General features: G+C 39.3%; 1 protein-coding gene across 18 annotated transcripts in view; it reads right to left on the minus strand.

The window, feature by feature from the left end:
- Slc26a7 (solute carrier family 26 member 7) overlaps positions 1 to 18,139 on the minus strand; it is a 138,013-nt gene that overhangs the window by 50,925 nt on the left and 68,949 nt on the right. For all 18 annotated transcript variants that reach the window (XM_087547872.1, XM_087547868.1, XM_087547871.1 and 15 more), the window contains 3 exon segments: positions 10,967 to 11,119; positions 2,204 to 2,286; positions 36 to 183 (listed from right to left, as the gene is read on the minus strand). In XM_087547872.1, the coding sequence (XP_087403998.1) occupies positions 36 to 183; positions 2,204 to 2,286; positions 10,967 to 11,119 (384 nt within the window).

Raw genomic sequence — 18,139 nt, forward strand, 5'->3', positions numbered from 1 at the left:
CCCCTGGCTGGAGAGGGGCTGGGGGCACACTCCACCTGGTTGTCATCAACTGAATATTTGAACTTCTTGGCAGATCCTTGTGCGAGAGCCAGCGAGGCCACGTAGCCTACAAGTGCAACTCCGAAAGCTTCCGTGAGCACTGCGGAGAGGATGTTCATTGGGGGAGCACGGGGCGGAGGGATCCTATGGAGAGAAAGACTGAATTGAAGTTATGAACCTTCTTGTCATTTCTATAGGAACTTGCCATGAAATTCATTCCAGTAGTGTTCCTGAAGTTTACAAGAATTCAAATCTCTAAGAGAAACTAAGCAGTCTTGGCCTGTATCTTCAATATTATTTAGCAGAAAAACAAAATTGTAAGACACACCACAAGGAGGGCCCCATGCATTTAGCTGACACTCGCACGCAGAGAATTCAGGTCATACCACAGAAATTCTGACTTGACAAAAGTTTCTTGTAGGAAACAAAAGCATATCTGGCCCTTCTTTCATTTGAACCTTTCCAAATATTTATTTGGCTAGCACTGGAGCCATGTTTCCTCCCTTGAATGCTGCAGAGTTTCAGGCCAAAACTAGCTTACTCTCGACTAATCTCCAAATAAGCCATCAACTTCATTACGGTAATTACATTTTTAACTCAATCCTTTCAGGAGGCAATCATGCCTTCCATACACTGCTAAAGAAAACATGCAGGAGATCACATCTCCTCTCTGTTGCAAAATAGACCACACTCAGCTTCATTTCAAAGATGTCTTTAAAGCATTTCTCGGATAATACCCAACCATTATGTCTTATTGTCCCTTGAAAAGCATGTAAACCAAATGACCATTTACGTATTCCTCGTCATGCTGGGAGACTTACCCCCACCCTGAAAGAATTCCTGTGGCAAAAATAAAGGAAAGGGGGCATTATTTCATACTAGTTACTGTCTTATTATCTAGTGTGTGAGGGGGACATGGACTCTTTCTCATTAACTGTTTCATTTAATTTTCTCAGCAACCCCAAATCAAGTTTGCCACAAGCACACTAGGGATGAGAAAATGTTTGGAGGAAGGTCACAAGGAGGAGAACCTTTCTAAGTCATGCCTCCCTGCAGTTCCTTATGGGGGGATGGGGGGTTGCTGACACAGGAATTCAAATAAGATGGCCAGGAGTAGAAGGAAGAGGGCCATACATGTTGTCACATCATGCTACGTATGCCTGGCTCCCCCAAACAGACTGTGAGTTTACATCCTAAGATAATACATATCACACAAACTTGAAGTGAGGAAATCAAACTTCTAGTTCACTAAAACTAAATGTGATTAATTGATGACAACACCTGGACTGAAGAAGAAACAACTGGATTTCCAAGGAAGAGCAGAGGGACCCTTAGGAAACTAGAATTGATTTAGGGAACCCTCCTTTGCCTGTGACAGAGCCAGACAACACAGGATTTTTTTAATTAACTTTTGTTTTTGTTTTGTTTAATTCCTGAGATTTTTTTCTACTTTTTTTTTAACTTTAAGGAGATGAAAAACAAAATATGGAGAACTCCACAATTCTACCATTGTCGGAAAATTAGACCTTGCCTCTGTCTGTTTTACTCAGCCTATAAGAAAGTTATGAATGCACAAGGTGTTCATTCTTCTCTGCCTCAGCCTGTCAGCCAGGTTTTGGAAGGACTTTTGTTCTATCACAGTGTGTAACATGTGACATATTCTCTTGATGTCTGGAGGGAGACTGGAGAGAGCTGAGGAGCTGTCTCTGTACTGGTCTTCGCAGGCCTTCAGACTTGTTTATGCTTATCATAACTTAAGTGATAACAATGGCCACAAGAACACGTGTGGCTGAGCAATTTAGATGGGCCAAATTAAGGCCAAGGCAAATTTATCGACCTTCATTATTTTCAAGCCGTATCTTTATAAATATTTTTGGGGTCTTCTACTTGAAGCAATGCTACACAAAACAATTATTTGCTTATTTAATAACAGGTTAACTTATAACCTAGAAAATTACTGGTTTTCTCCATATGTTGGTTTTTGTCATTTGTAAAAAAATTAATTAGAATTTCGCCTCAGGCAGTCACAAAAAGAAATTTCATCCATACCTACTCAGGCCTAGGACTGTTAAACATAAAAAAAAACAAAAAAAAAAAAACAAAAAACAAAACAAAAAAAACCAAACACTGAGATAAACACATATTAAAAGAAAGACTACATTACCCTTTTGGAATGCGCCCAACTACTTCTAATCCGTATGTGTTTTCCATGTTGGTACAATAGCAAGCAAATGAGGCAGCAATGATCTGAATGGTTGCATTGGAAAAAGAAATAAATATATATATACACACATTGCTAGCTAGCTTTCAAATGCATATGGCTACTTAAAAATATATATATTATGTGTCCCAGGATTACCATTTACTAATGAAATATGAAAAGTGAAGCCAGGAGTGAATGTTCCATGTCTATGATTCTAGCACTCATGAGGTCAAGACAGAAAGATTCGAATTTGAGAACAACTTGGGATGTACAGTGAGATCCAGCATCAAAAAAAGAAGTAAAGAAGGGAAAGAAAAGAAGAGAAGAGAAAAGAAAAGAAGAGAAAAGAAAAGAAAAGAAAAGAAAAGAAAAGAAAAGAAGAAACAGATCGGATAAACAGTTCTCTGCACCCAAATCCCGTGGGAGGGAGAGCTAAACCTTCAGAGAGGCAGACAAGCCTGGGAAACCAGAAGAGACTGCTCCCTGCACACACATCTCGGACGCCAGAGGAAAAAGCCAAAGACCATCTGGAACCTTGGTGCACTGAAGCTCCCGAAAGGGGCGGCACAGGTCTTCCTGGTTGCTGCCGCTGCAGAGAGCCCGTGGGCAGCACCCCACGAGTGAACTTGAGCCTCGGGACCACAGGTAAGACCAAATTTTCTGCTGCAAGAAAGCTGCCTGGTGAACTCAAGACACAGGCCCACAGGAACAGCTGAAGACCTGTAGAGAGGAAAAACTACACGCCCGAAAGCAGAACACTCTGTCCCCATAACTGACTGAAAGAGAGGAAAACAGGTCTACAGCACTCCTGACACACAGGCTTATAGGACAGTCTAGCCACTGTCAGAAATAGCAGAACAAAGTAACACTAGAGATAATCTGATGGCGAGAGGCAAGCACAGGAACCCAAGCAACAGAAACCAAGACTACATGGCACCATCGGAGCCCAATTCTCCCATCAAAACAAACATGGAATATCCAAACACACCAGAAAAGCAAGATCTACTTTCAAAATCATTTTTGATCATGATGCTGGAGGACTTCAAGAAAGATGTGAAGAACTCCCTTAGAGAACAAGTAGAAGCCTACAGAGAGGAATCGCAAAAATGCCTGAAAGAATTCCAGGAAAACATAAATAAACAAGTAGAAGCCCATAGAGAGGAGACACAAAAATCCCTGAAAGAATTCCAGGAAAACATAAATAAACAAGTAGAAGCCCATAGAGAGGAGACACAAAAATCCCTGAAAGAATTCCAGGAAAACACAATCAAACAGTTGAAGGAATTAAAAATGGAAATAGAAGCAATCAAGAAAGAACACATGGAAACAACCCTGGATATAGAAAACCAAAAGAAGAGACAAGGAGCTGTAGATACAAGCTTCACCAACAGAATACAAGAGATGGAAGAGAGAATCTCAGGAGCAGAAGATTCCATAGAAATCATTGACTCAACTGTCAAAGATAATGTAAAGAGGAAAAAGCTACTGGTCCAAAACATACAGGAAATCCAGGACTCAATGAGAAGATCAAACCTAAGGATAATAGGTATAGAAGAGAGTGAAGACTCCCAGCTCAAAGGACCAGTAAATATCTTCAACAAAATCATACAAGAAAACTTCCCTAACCTAAAAAAAGAGATACCCATAGGCATACAAGAAGCCTACAGAACTCCAAATAGATTGGACCAGAAAAGAAACACCTCCCGTCACATAATTGTCAAAACACCAAACGCACAAAACAAAGAAAGAATATTAAAAGCAGTAAGGGAAAAAGATCAAGTAACATATAAAGGCAGACCTATCAGAATCACACCAGACTTCTCGCCAGAAACTATGAAGGCCAGAAGATCCTGGACAGATGTCATACAGACCCTAAGGGAACGCAGATGCCAGCCCAGGTTACTGTATCCTGCAAAACTCTCAATTAACATAGATGGAGAAACCAAGATATTCCATGACAAAACCAAATTTACACAATATCTTTCTACAAATCCAGCACTACAAAGGATAATAAATGGTAAAGCCCAACATAAGGAGGCAAGCTATAACCTAGAAGAAGCAAGAAACTAATCGTCTTGGCAACAAAACAAAGAGAATGAAAGCACACAAACATAACCTCACATCCAAATATGAATATAACGGGAAGCAATAATCACTATTCCTTAATATCTCTCAACATCAATGGCCTCAACTCCCCAATAAAAAGACATAGATTAACAAACTGGATACGCAACGAGGACCCTGCATTCTGCTGCCTACAGGAAACAAACCTCAGAGACAAAGACAGACACTACCTCAGAGTGAAAGGCTGGAAAACAAATTTCCAAGCAAATGGTCAGAAGAAGCAAGCTGGAGTAGCCATTCTAATATCAAATAAAATCAATTTTCAACAAAAGGAGATCAAGGGGATACAGATCGGAAAAGAAGAAGTCAAAATATCACTATTTGAAGATGATACAATAGTATATTTAAGTGATCCCAAAAGTTCCACCAGAGAACTACTAAAGCTGATAAACAACTTCAGCAAAGTGGCTGGGTATAAAATTAACTCAAATAAATCAGTTGCCTTCTTCTATACAAAAGAGAAACAAGCCGAGAGAGAAATTAGGGAAACGACACCCTTCATAATAGACCCAAATAATATAAAGTACCTCGATGTGACTTTAACCAAGCAAGTAAAAGATCTGTACAATAAGAACTTCAAGACACTGAGGAAAGAAATTGAAGAAGACCTCAGAAGATGGAAAGATCTCCCATGCTCATGGATTGGCAGGATTAATATAGTAAAAATGGCCATTTTACCAAAAGCAATCTACAGATTCAATGCAATCCCCATCAAAATACCAATCCAATTCTTCAAAGAGTTAGACAGAACAATTTGCAAATTCATCTGGAATAACAAAAAACCCAGGATAGCTAAAGCTATCCTCAACAATAAAAGGACTTCAGGGGGAATCACTATCCCTGAACTCAAGCAGTATTACAGAGCAATAGTGATAAAAACTGCATGGTATTGGTACAGAGACAGACAGATAGACCAATGGAATAGAATAGAAGACCCAGAAATGAACCCACACACCTATGGTCACTAGATTTTTGACAAAGGAGCCAAAACCATCCAATGGAAAAAAGATAGCATTTTCAGCAAATGGTGCTGGTTCAACTGGAGGGCAACATGTAGAAGAATGCAGATCGATCCATGCTTATCACCCTGTACAAAGCTTAAGTCCAAGTGGATCAAGGACCTCCACATCAAACCAGACACACTCAAACTAATAGAAGAAAAACTAGGGAAGCATCTGGAACACATGGGCACTGGAAAAAATTTCCTGAACAAAACACGAATGGCTTATGCTCTAAGATCAAGAATCGACAAATGGGATCTCATAAAACTGCAAAGCTTCTGTAAGGCAAAGGACACTGTGGTTAGGACAAAATGGCAACCAACAGATTGGGAAAAGATCTTTACCAATCCTACAACAGATAAAGGGCTCATATCCAAAATATACAAAGAACTCAAGAAGTTAGACCGCAGGGAAACAAATAACCCTATTAAAAAATGGGGTTCAGAGCTAAACAAAGAATTCACAGCTGAGGAATGCCGAATGGCTGAGAAACACCTAAAGAAATGTTCAACATCTTTAGTCATAAGGGAAATGCAAATCAAAACAACCCTGAGATTTCACCTCACACCAGTGAGAATGGCTAAGATCAAAAACTCAGGTGACAGCAGATGCTGGCAAGGATGTGGAGAAAGAGGAACACTCCTCCATTGTTGGTGGGATTGCAGACTGGTAAAACCATTCTGGAAATCAGTCTGGAGGTTCCTCAGAAAATTGGACATTGAACTGCCTGAGGATCCAGCTATACCTCTCTTGGGCATATACCCAAAAGATGCCTCAACATATAAAAGAGACACGTGCTCCACTATGTTCATTGGAGCCTTATTTATAATAGCCAGAAACTGGAAAGAACCCAGATGCCCTTCAACAGAGGAATGGATACAGAAATGTGGTACATCTACACAATGGAATATTACTCAGCTATCAAAAACAACGAGTTCATGAAATTCGTAGGCAAATGGTTGGAACTGGAAAATATCATCCTGAGTGAGCTAACCCAATCACAGAAAGACATACATGGTATGCACTCATTGATAAGTGGCTATTAGCCCAAATGCTTGAATTACCCTAGATCCCTAGAACAAGCGAAACTCAAGACGGATGATCAAAATGTGAATGCTTCACTCCTTCTTTAAATGAGGAAAAAGAATACCCTTGGCAGGGAAGGGAGAGGCAAAGATTAAAACAGAGACTGAAGGAACACCCATTCAGAGCCTGCCCCACATGTGGCCCATACATATACAGCCACCCAATTAGACAAGATGGATGAAGCAAAGAAGTGCAGACCGACAGGAGCCGGATGTAGATCGCTCCTGAGAGACACAACCAGAATACAGCAAATACAGAGGCGAATGCCAGCAGCAAACCACTGAACTGAGAATAGGACCCCCGTTGAAGGAATCAGAGAAAGAACTGGAAGAGCTTGAAGGGGCTCGAGACCCCAAAAGTACAACAATGTCAAGCAACCAGAGCTTCCAGGGACTAAGCCACTACCTAAAGACTATACATGGACTGACCCTGGACTCTGACCTCATAGGTAGCAATGAATATCCTAGTAAGAGCACCAGTGGAAGGGGAAGCCCTGGGTCCTGCTAAGACTGAACCCCCAGTGAACTAGACTATGGGGGAGGGCGGCAATGGGGGGAGGGTTGGGAGGGGAACACCCATAAGGAAGGGGAGGGAGGAGGGGGATGTTTGCCCGGAAACCGGGAAAGGGAATAACACTTGAAATGTATATAAGAAATACTCAAGTTAATAAAAAAAAAGAAATGTAAATAGATAAAATATCCAATTAAACAAAAAGAAAAAAAAATACTCAAGTTAATAAAAAAAAGAAAAGAAAAGAAAAGAAAAGAAAAGAAAAGAAAAGAAAAGAAAAGAAAATAGAGGCTGAGTAAAGAGAAGATGGTCAACAGGCATGACTGAACGTGGCTAGAAACTTCTGGTGTCCTATAGCACAGTTTAATAAGTATCTATCATTTATGATAATATAAATCAACCATGCTTTTAAAATGATTAAATGATTTTAAACATGATTAAAATAACCATGCATTTTAAAGTCCCTAGGAAAAAAATTTGAATGTTCCAACACAAAAGAATGCAAAAGTCAATGATTTTCATCTGATAATTAGACCTTAAACGTGGTGTTACAATGCCACGCTAAACTAAGTATGTATGCACAGGTCTACAGTACATACAATCACCAACCACATGTTGAGTACAATTCTAAACTATACTTCTAAAGCTCAGCACATCCTTGAAAGGTCAAAGTACAGTATTTGCTGTGCTTGGGTTTTCTTATATTCTGCTTTGTACCCACCCAATTGTGTCCAGTTTTGAAGGCACGAAAGACACAAAATGTAATGGGGTGTGTGTGTGTGTGTGTGTGTGTGTGTGTGTGTGTGTGTGTGTGTGTGTGCGCGCGTGTGTGTGTGTAAGCACTGAAACTTAGCCTACATTTTCTCTCAAGAAATGAAGGGGTCTTTTATAAGAACACATTTTTCTCTTCATGAGAACAGTCTCTCAGGAGGATGAAGTACTGTGCAATATTCTTACACTGCTAGCAGTAAATGCTGATTTACAACCTCCTTAATTTGTTTTTAGTTCAGGGGCCTATCTCTCTAATGAAGTAAACCATTCCAGCCCCCAACCTGATGGGACAAATGACTTTCAGACAACCCTCAAGGAGGTTCAAATATTCTACTTTGATGTTATTGAGATATTCAAGCAAGGTCACTTGCTCTGTCTACAATCACAGTCTCTCTCTCTCTCTCTCTCTCTCTCTCTCTCTCTCTCTCTCTCTATCTCTCTATCTCTATCTCTCTCTCTCTCTTCCCTCCTCACTGTATATGTGTGTGTGTGTGTGTGCATGCGTGTGTATGTTACATCTATGTATATATAGTTGCCATAGGTTTGCATGTGTACAAATGCATATGGGTTCATGTTTTCATGTTCACATAGAAGACAAAAATTGTTGTCTGGACTCTTGCATGATTGCTATTCCGCCTTACTCAATGAGATGGGGTCTCTCAATCAAACCCAGAGCTCCCTTATATGGCTAGTCTTGAGGGCCAGTCTGCCCTGGGAATCTCCTGTTACAATCTTCCAGGGATAAAATGACAGGTAATCTGAGTGCCATTTATAAGGGTTCTGGGTAATGGAACTCTAGTCCTCACTTAACCAGCGAGCTCTCCCTTCAGTCCTTCAATCATCAGTTCAGCACACATCAAAGCAGTTTAGCCTGTGTCGCATCAGCCATGCCTCCTGAGTGTTTCTCACCCATGGTCACATTCTTTCATGTACTAATGCTTTTAATAGCTATGGATTTCCAGGTCATCTGAACATGAGATCCCTTCTTTATAGCATGTGAATTTCTGCTCCATGGAGAACATAGGTTGAGCCCTTTAGAGGTTTTAGTTTGATTTGAAGAGTTCCTGACAACATAGTTTATGTCACTTCTTCTGGTCTATTATAAATTTCATGACCCACCGTGTTGGGCTTTGGGCTTTTTGAAATCCTAAATATAAATGTTGAAGAATACTACCAAGTTGAGCTACTATATAATAATAACATGTGGGGTAAAGTAAAAACTAGTTGTATCACCTAAAATGAGACTTGAGACGTCTTCTGAGAACAAATAGAAACGAAATAACAAAAACAACTTTAAGCGATTTATCTTCTTTAAAAAGATACATTAATCATATATGAAAAGTACAAATTGCCCATATACTTGATCAGAGTAAAAGCATTAACAAGATTACACTATCAGATAAAGGGCTTCTAACAATCAATACTTAATAGTAAAAAGCAGCTTTTATAGTTACATTCCTAACCATGCCTTTTGTTTAATTTAACTGAAATTAAAAAAAATAGTTTCTAAAATATCAAATGGGCTTAAAAAGCAAAATAATATTTTAGGTTTAACAAAAGAAAGTGGCAACATGAACTATATAAATAAAGTGATACAAGAGTAGTGTCTAAGTTGCGGAAACTGCCAATGAGACAGCAACCCTGGTTCCTTGATGTGTTTCTTTAGCATGGTTTCTTTATATGTTGAGATCACCGCTTCCTCTGTAGTATTACAGGTGTCTCTAGACCAGTGCCACTCTTAGACATGGGTAAGAAGGGATTCTGCCCAGAGTGGTAGAGATAGGTCTAATCTGGCCCTCCTCCAACCTCCTCCTTCCCTAAATGGACAGCTTCAGAGGATAAAGCATAGGCGCCCAACTGACATCTGCCCCTGTTTCTCCTCTGTCTATGCTGCAGATACTGAAATATCTATCATTCACTGCCTTTACAGCATCTCGCTTGGTTCTTCCACAGCAGAGTGACCCATGGGGTACCGAGGGGCAACTGTGATGGTACCAAGGACGTATGACACTGGTTTAGTGTCATGAGTAGGAAGAACCTGGAGTGAGAGGAGAAAGAACAGCCTAGAGTGGATCTCCTCAGGCTGGCAAATTCTCTCAGAGTCTCAGGAGTAGAATTTTATTTCTTAATCTGGTTTCCAAGGTCATCAACTAAGTAAAGTCAGGGTTAAAAAAAATGAGCAAAACAAAACAATGTTGGAACTGGGATTTTTAGAAAATTGTCCTATAGTTTTCAACTATTTTGGCTTGCATTTGTGCTTTTGCCCAGGGTCTTGAAAACACATGACATATCAAGAATATCTGCCACTTTTGGAATAATCCTAATGATCCTTACCAACGTTTCAGAAAACGTCAGGTGCTTTATGACTAGATTAGGGGTCTGTCTCCTGAAGGCTATTTTCAGATGTTGGTTTTATAAAACGTTTCATATAACTTGCCAAGATGCAACCAGCATTTCTTAATCCCTTCAGAGCTTTGACATAAAATGGCACATTTTGGATCTTGCCATAAAAATTCAATTGATGAAGTTATTTAAATACCATTTATTTATACTTTACATGAGTAATCCAAGGAAGGAGCATTTAAAAAACTAAACCTCATTAAGGACATGTAAGTTGGCAGACGGTGGTTGTGTCGGTGTGATACTTTATTAGGTGCTTCTAGGAAAGACTCTTAAAACTTCAATCTTTAGAAGCAAGGTATCTTGTAATTTTCCAGTCACAAACATATTTCAAAGAACCGCCCCTGGTCAATAAAATTCTGAGTGTCTTTTCAGAGAGGTAAAAGTAGTTGAGGAACAGAAAGGTCAACAAACCTTCAAATCACTAATGATTATCTGTCAGATCAGAGTTCTACATGGGTCACAGTGATGTTGTGGCAATAGCACAGGTTATCGTAGTTGATTTCCTTGCACCAGATCATATCCAGTATTATTTAGGACTCACTCTTAGACATGTCTCCTATAAGATCTCAGGCGATATGTTTTTCTTATTTTTATAAAAAAAATTAAAAGCATATGAGAAATGTTATATAAATTGAAAACATGTGTCTTTCCTTTTTAAAAATGTTGACTCAAACTGTTTCCTGTTCTTACATTAATGTATATCCTTGCAAATTATTCTTTCATTAATGAGACACAGGAATGGCGGTGGGTTGCTGTAGAAAATATCGTAAGCCTCTGCAGATTATCCCGTTCCCCGAAAGCAGCCAAGCTTTGCTGATTGCATACTTACCAAAACTAAGTCGACAGGAAGAACGACTTTAATCTTTCTCTTAAACTGCTCGTTCAGCTCTTTAACGAGGACAAGGACAACAATGCTCAGCAAGGACAAGAGCAGTGCTTCCAGCTGGACAGACTTGATGTTCTCAAAAACATACGCATAGATCTACAGGGACGAGAAAGGAGTAAAATCGGGGTGGCCCGGAAAGCGCCAGCATGTAAATCTGACCCTAAGGAAACTCGCTGATGCTTTCTTAAAACAAAACAGAAAAGAAAAACAAACAACAACAACAGCAAACAAGCAACTCCCGATGACTGGATGATGCAAAGATAGGGAAAAGAATAAACTCAGGAAGGGAAAATGCACACGTGTGCACACACGCATACACACACACGCAGTCAAAGACTGGTATTTAATTAATCAGCTAATACAAGATGCTAATAACTAATCAATTAGTACAAGATGCTAATAACATGGATTGAGTGGAAGCATATGACTGAATGTGTGAGCCATGGGTGTAGCCCTCCTCAAACCAGGAAACAAGAACTGAACAGGCTAAGGAGAGGTGAGGGAAGAAGTCTCTGGACATAGTTTGCATTTACATCAAATGTAAATGCATCAACTGTGGTGCAAAGGAGTCCATGGTTCCTGAGAATATACAGTCATGAAGCCTACATAGGACAGGGGAGACAGCTCTCATAACTTTGAGTTCAGTAGCCCAGAACTCACGACAAAGAGCTTGAGCAATGACATGTGCTATAACCCAAGCACTGGAAAGAGGGAGGCAGAAAGGACTTTGGAGCATACTGGACAGCCAGCTTGGATGCCCTCCTGAGCTCCAGATTCAGTGAGAAACCCTGTCTCAGAAAATAAGGCAGAGGTCAGTTGATACTGTCCTCTGATCTCCAGATGCCTGTGCATTCACCAACATACACAAACACACACACACACACACACACACACACACACACACACATGCACACACAAGCAAATGAAAATACACTAACCTCAAACAACTCATTGGTAACTATGAATAAGGTATGCTAATAACACATGAATACTAGATATTCGATGTTGTTACTCAAGTTGGCAAAAAATACATTTCAAGTGTAAAGTCAAGGAAAAGAATAAAAATTAAAAACCTCCATGCTCAAGGAATGCTGTCATCTTAGTACATTGCCACAAAGTTCATGTGTTGAAAACTTAGTCCATTGCTATGGCCACATTGTGAGTTGGAGGCTAGTATGCAGATTTTGTGGTATGGGAGCAAAATCTCCATGAATGGAAGATATTGCATCATACTGTGAATGGAAGAGTGAGCCTTACTATCTGAGACTGGATTACTTGGTTCACTAGCATGTATCTGCTCATACGTCCCACCATCAGTCATAAGCTGAAGCAGCATGTAAACCCCACTAGAAACTGAGAAAAGCACCAGGATTGGACACTTGAACTTCCCGTCTCTAGAGCTGTGAACCAAAATGAAGCTGTATTTGTATAAGTCAGTCATCCACAGACACCCCAGTATATAAGGGAAACTAGACAGGCCACTGGTACACTTTATTTCTAAATGTGTCTGTGAAAGTATTCCTTGAAAGATTAGAATGTAATAATGAATTTAATAAAGGATGTTTCCAATCCGTAAGGGTCTAAATATAAGAAATAAAGCAGGTGTAAGGTTTTGGTCTTCAAAAAAAAACTGCATGCATCAAGTTGAGTACCTGTCTGTATTCATTCAAGTAAGTAGGAGAAATAGTTTGCTCAATAATACAAATTCTTGTGAGTACTTGCTTACCTGCCAGGTCTACTGCCATAAAGAGATAGGGTATAATTTAAGTAATTCTGAAGTGTGTGAGAAGGTGAAAAAATAGCCAACCTAAATCTAACCTTTGCTCTTTATAAGCATTTGATATCAAGCAACCAGATTTAGATATTTTTAAGTCTTATTTTGCATGTGCGTATACTAATGTGTCTCTTCCAGCCTTCTTAGACATACTGAATTATACATACTGAGCATGATCACTAACTTCCTAACAATTTAGACAAGAACATGCATGGAGGCTTCACTGCGTGGGAACAACTGAGGTAATGTTCGGTTGTCCAAAGTGCACTTTAACAATACTATATATATTTAAGCAATAATAATAATAATGACAATAACAATAATAGTAGCAAACTGCTCACTATGTAGCCTGATACATTTAGAAACCCACCACAGAATATGGAGCAAGTGGTTTTACTCATTTCAGTTGTACTCAGAAGAGAATTCTCCACTATATGCAAGATCGCTATGTGAGACATAGATAACACTTTTCCTACCTGTCACTAGACATTATGATAAAAACTGCTTACTGAAATTGAAGAAACTGGGTCCTTTTTTACCAGTGACTCAGAGCTCAAGATAGAAATCCAAAGTCAGGAGGCTGGAGAGATGCCTCAGTGGTTAAAGACACTGACTGTTCTTCTAGAAGACCCAAGTTTGATTCCAAGCACTCGCAGTGCAGCTTAGAACTCTCTGACCCTCCAATCTCAGAGGGATACAATGCCCTTCTCAGGACTTCTGCAGACACTGCAGGTGCATGGTGCACAGATATACATCCAGGCAAAGCACCCAGTCATACAAAATAACATTTGAATAAATTAATTACATTTTCAAAATAATTTCCTTAAATAAAGTTTTTCTCAGTATGATACATACCAATAAGGATGGGCATAAGCGAGTGTCCAAAATTTTCTTTCAAAAATCCATGTCTCTGTCCAGTGGTTTGAGGATAATTGAGAAGATTATTGAGACTCTTCTTCCCAAGAGCCAATCCTCCAAATGTCTTAAAGCACTTACATTATTCTTTACGCCTTTCCCCAGGAGATTAGAAGTATGCCATGACAATGAAGTTCCCATCCCATACCAGATTTTTATGTAATGTGCAGTCTGAGAACATGTGTTTGCAGTGATACAAATGACCACCCCAGAATGAAAGGAATGAGACCCCCGTCAGGGGTTTTATTGTCTGTCTGGATTAAATGAGAGCTCGTCAAACAAAGCATGTCTTACAAGATGCTCCAGAAGAACATGAGGGGGGTGGGGACTGGGGGGGGAGCAAAGACTCATTAAAACAAGAACTCGGAGCATGAAGAACACAATATAAAAGCAGGCTGGGAGGAGTCCTAATGACTGTCATGTGGACTTACTTGGAGAAGTCACAGCTTATGGGACATGAATGGTACATGCAGATGCTGCCAAGCTGGAGGCAAGGAATTTCTATACGATCACTCAGCAGAGCCCTGGGGATCCTAAATATATGCTAAATTTCTTTCTACTATAAGTCCAGTTGTCTTGATATCTGGTACATGCCCTCTCCATCAGTTAATAAAAATTCCTAGAGCTGGGTAGTGGTGGCACATGCCTTTAACCCCAGCACTCAATAGGCAAAGGCAGGCTGATCTCTGAGTTTAAGGCCAGTCTGGTCTACAGAATGAGTTCCAGGACTACAGAGAGAAATCCTTTCTCAAACAAACAAACATTTCCTAACGGGGTTTGTCAATGGCTTCTCAGAGTTCAGAGAGAAGCAATAGCAATTCTGTGCAGAATGAATAACCAAGTTCATTAGGACTGACTGATCCACTTAATATATTAGTTCAGAACTTCTGAGATGATAATATTATTTGTTCTTTAGCATAGAATGGAAATACTTATATAAACACATCCATTTTGAGACAATTCAAAGAATTAAAATGACTTACTCATTTGCATATACATTGCTACATTTAATTTATTTAGATATGTTATTTTCTCTGAAATACTGCCAAAGTACTTTTAAACATACAATCACATGCACACACACACAGACACACACACACACACACACACATTTTTTAACTGAGCTGACCTTTTTTTTTTATAATTTTGCCTATTTTTTAGTGATGGATTCTCAACTCCTTGAATAATGTCTGAAATCAGAGATTCAAGTAGCATTGTTGAGTGAATTAATATTCTGTTCTAACCTGGCAAAAGTAATGATAAACCTCAAATGGGATATCGTGGAGCAGGAGTAGGATTAGACCAAGAAAGGTTGAATCCTATACAGATGCCTTCTTTTCTCACTGTGAGAACTAAGGCTCAGCCCAGGATGGGTTTGTAGTTACATTTGCACCCCTTCATGCTTATCGATGTTCTGTTTTGTGGAAGGCAACGAGATGAATATTAAAATTACCATGACAGCAAATTCCAAGCAATCTATCTTTGAAATGATCAACCTGATCTAAATAAACAGATGTTTAGCAACTAAGACTGTATAAGAATAAAGCAAAATTGAAGGCAGAAAAACCTCATAGCATGAGTTACCTAAAAAAGTAAAAGGCTTCCCTGGAGCCACACCCACTGGGTTGCTTTCATTGCACAATTATGACTCAGACTCTAAGACCCTGTATAGGGACATACATGTACAGAAAAAAAAATGCCAGAGTGTTCATTCACATATGAAGCTTCTTGACACAAGACAACAATCTCATACGCTTAGAAAATAACAGGTGATAAAATTGTAATGGACTGGGTTTTTTTTTTTAATATTCCGTCAACTGAAAATACCCGTTACCAAAACTTCTCCTTTCCTAGCATCCTGGTTACTACAATAAAATATATAAGAGAAAAAGTTAACTAAAGTATTTTAAAGTATGAAAACAACATTAATAATCTTTTTTTCCTAGTAATTCTGGACTACCTACAAAGGGGCCACAAAGAACACCTGAATAAATCCTTCCATGCAAAACGAAACACATAAACCCTTTCATATCATTGACTAAGCCTGTGCCATCTCTGTTCTGAGTCTCTGTCATGAAAAAGGTTGCATTTCACTCGGGAAACAGCTAAGGGACACCAAACCCAGAATGTTTTGCTGTGTGTCAGCACTATTTGAATAGTAGGCACAAACTAATAACTGTCGATCTACGGGTCTTAATTTTAAATATTTGATTTTGAGTTAGTCACCAACCACAAGGCCAGGACTGTTTCCAGAGGGCAAAAATGCTAACATTCACACATGCTTATTACATGTGCTCATTCTGTGACAGAAAATACATTTGGCATGATCTCTGTACAAAAATATATGTCTGAGAATAGCGACCTTCCCTCCATTTTTGGAAGAATGTCTATTGAAGGAAGTGTGACTCATCAAACATTTTAATCACATAACTTCTAGAAAGCCTCACAATGAATACAGTTTACTGAAGAATCCATCTAGTGGAATACTGCTATAGCCAACAAAAGCCTTCGGAACATTGGGATAAATCTTGTAAACAAAATGTAAGAGTTGAAGAAGAGAGTCACAAAATTTCTGACTTCCACTTAAAAGGCGTTTAAGAAAAGAGCTAGTTTGTCTGCCGCTCCGCCATACCAAGCTTGTGCCCATGGATGGGACTCTCTCTACTCTCCATGTTTCCCATGAAAGTAGTGTATCAGGACAGAGGTAATAACTACCTTAAGTACAAGTTTCTCCACCCACCTTATCATACCATTTCTTTCAAGCAATGACCCATTTTTCCTTAACAAGCTCCAAGAGATCCTTTTCAGTTTGTATGTGTAACCATCTACCAAACTTCCTATCTCTCCTCAGGGACAACCTGGATAGTATTCATCCCTGGATCCTCAATGCTTATTAATCTGTCAACAAAGAGTGTTGAATCAACCTACTCTAGTAGATCTTTAATCAAGGACGGGTGCTACTTTCTTTATCATTGTATGGAGATCATAAAATCATTTCCAGAATGTTGTGTTCTTATGCAACCTATATACCTCTCTTTACCTCCCTTCAGAGATGCTTTTAATCAGATGATATTTGAATCCAAGTTCCTGATAAACTCACAGCTCTCTAAACCCATCTTTCATCATTTCCAAACTAATGTCCAAACAAGTTTCCCTGCTTCTCAGATTTGGATGCCTCCTATCAACTTTGTCTACATACCATTCCCTTATTAAATACTTTAAACTCAGTACCGATAAGCTTCTTATAATTCCATGCCCCAAAGTAGTGGACACAAATACCAAAATAAAAGAGAAAGATATTGAATATCAGTCTCAGGTTACATTTTCATTAGTACAAGGAAAGCACCAGAAAAGAGAGAAAAAAATCATTCTATACATTTTCACATGCATGCATTTAAATTTCTCATTAACAACTGTATCTTATACAAGAATTAGATCCATTTGCTCTGTGTCAAGGGATAAATGAAGTCTCGGGCCAGAAATGGGAAACGCGGTATGTCAAGCAGCTAGAGACAACATGGGCACACAGAATTCTCTTGGACCAAACATTCAGCCAAGCATACCAAGGCCCACCTGGCACCCAGCCATCCCTTGTTTAGAAAAAATAAGCTTAATTTGAATTACTTGAGCTCTGGGTTTTGTGGTGGTGCATTTTTTCAGTGAACTGTGGGGGATGGAAGGCATTTAGCCCAAGATGGTTAAGTTGCAAAAGTATTTGCTGTCTGATTTAAAATTTGAACGTGACCTTTATTGTAAATGTCCATGTAATTACTCCATATTCACATGCACAGCACCACTGACTAAATCACACTACAGATAAACATTTTGCTTCTCTCCCTTTCAATTTGTCCTATCATTTTTATGGTATATTGGCATTTGTGCAACTGACAACAGAATCAGCATGATATATGCAAAGAAAACGGAGTCTTTCAAAGGCCACCAAAGTGTATTCTTGATTTGGAGTCCCAGAGGGCCTGTATCTTCGAAGTAGATTTTTTTCTCCAAATATAAACTTCATGTGTACACACTTAGTTGTGATCTCATTCTCTATAAAGGAAAATGTTTTGCTGGCCCCGATGCCCTTCTGACGTTTCAGTTCCACTTTATTAACATTCTTGGGTTAGTTTGTACAGCAAAGCAGAGCAGTGCGGTGCTTGTACTTTGGGGTGTAGGCACACAGGGAACTGTTTTCCATTTCAGAAAGTCTGCATTTCTAAGGCTGAAAGTAGTAACTTTTCAAGAAGGTTCCTTGGAAAGACTGCCAAGTTTGACTTCTCCCTTGAACTGTGCATTAGTGTTTAGAAGAAACACAGAGCCAGGCTGGTGAAATGATCTTTGCCACACTTCCCGTAGGCTGGTGTGGGCTCGACACTGGTGCCTTCGCAAGGAAATCCACATGTGCAAATACGATAGAGAAATTTTTGTCA

Source organism: Rattus norvegicus, chromosome 5, assembly GCF_021556685.1.
Source record: "Rattus norvegicus strain SHRSP/BbbUtx chromosome 5, alternate assembly SHRSP_T2T, whole genome shotgun sequence".
Taxonomy (NCBI): Eukaryota; Metazoa; Chordata; class Mammalia; order Rodentia; family Muridae; genus Rattus; species Rattus norvegicus.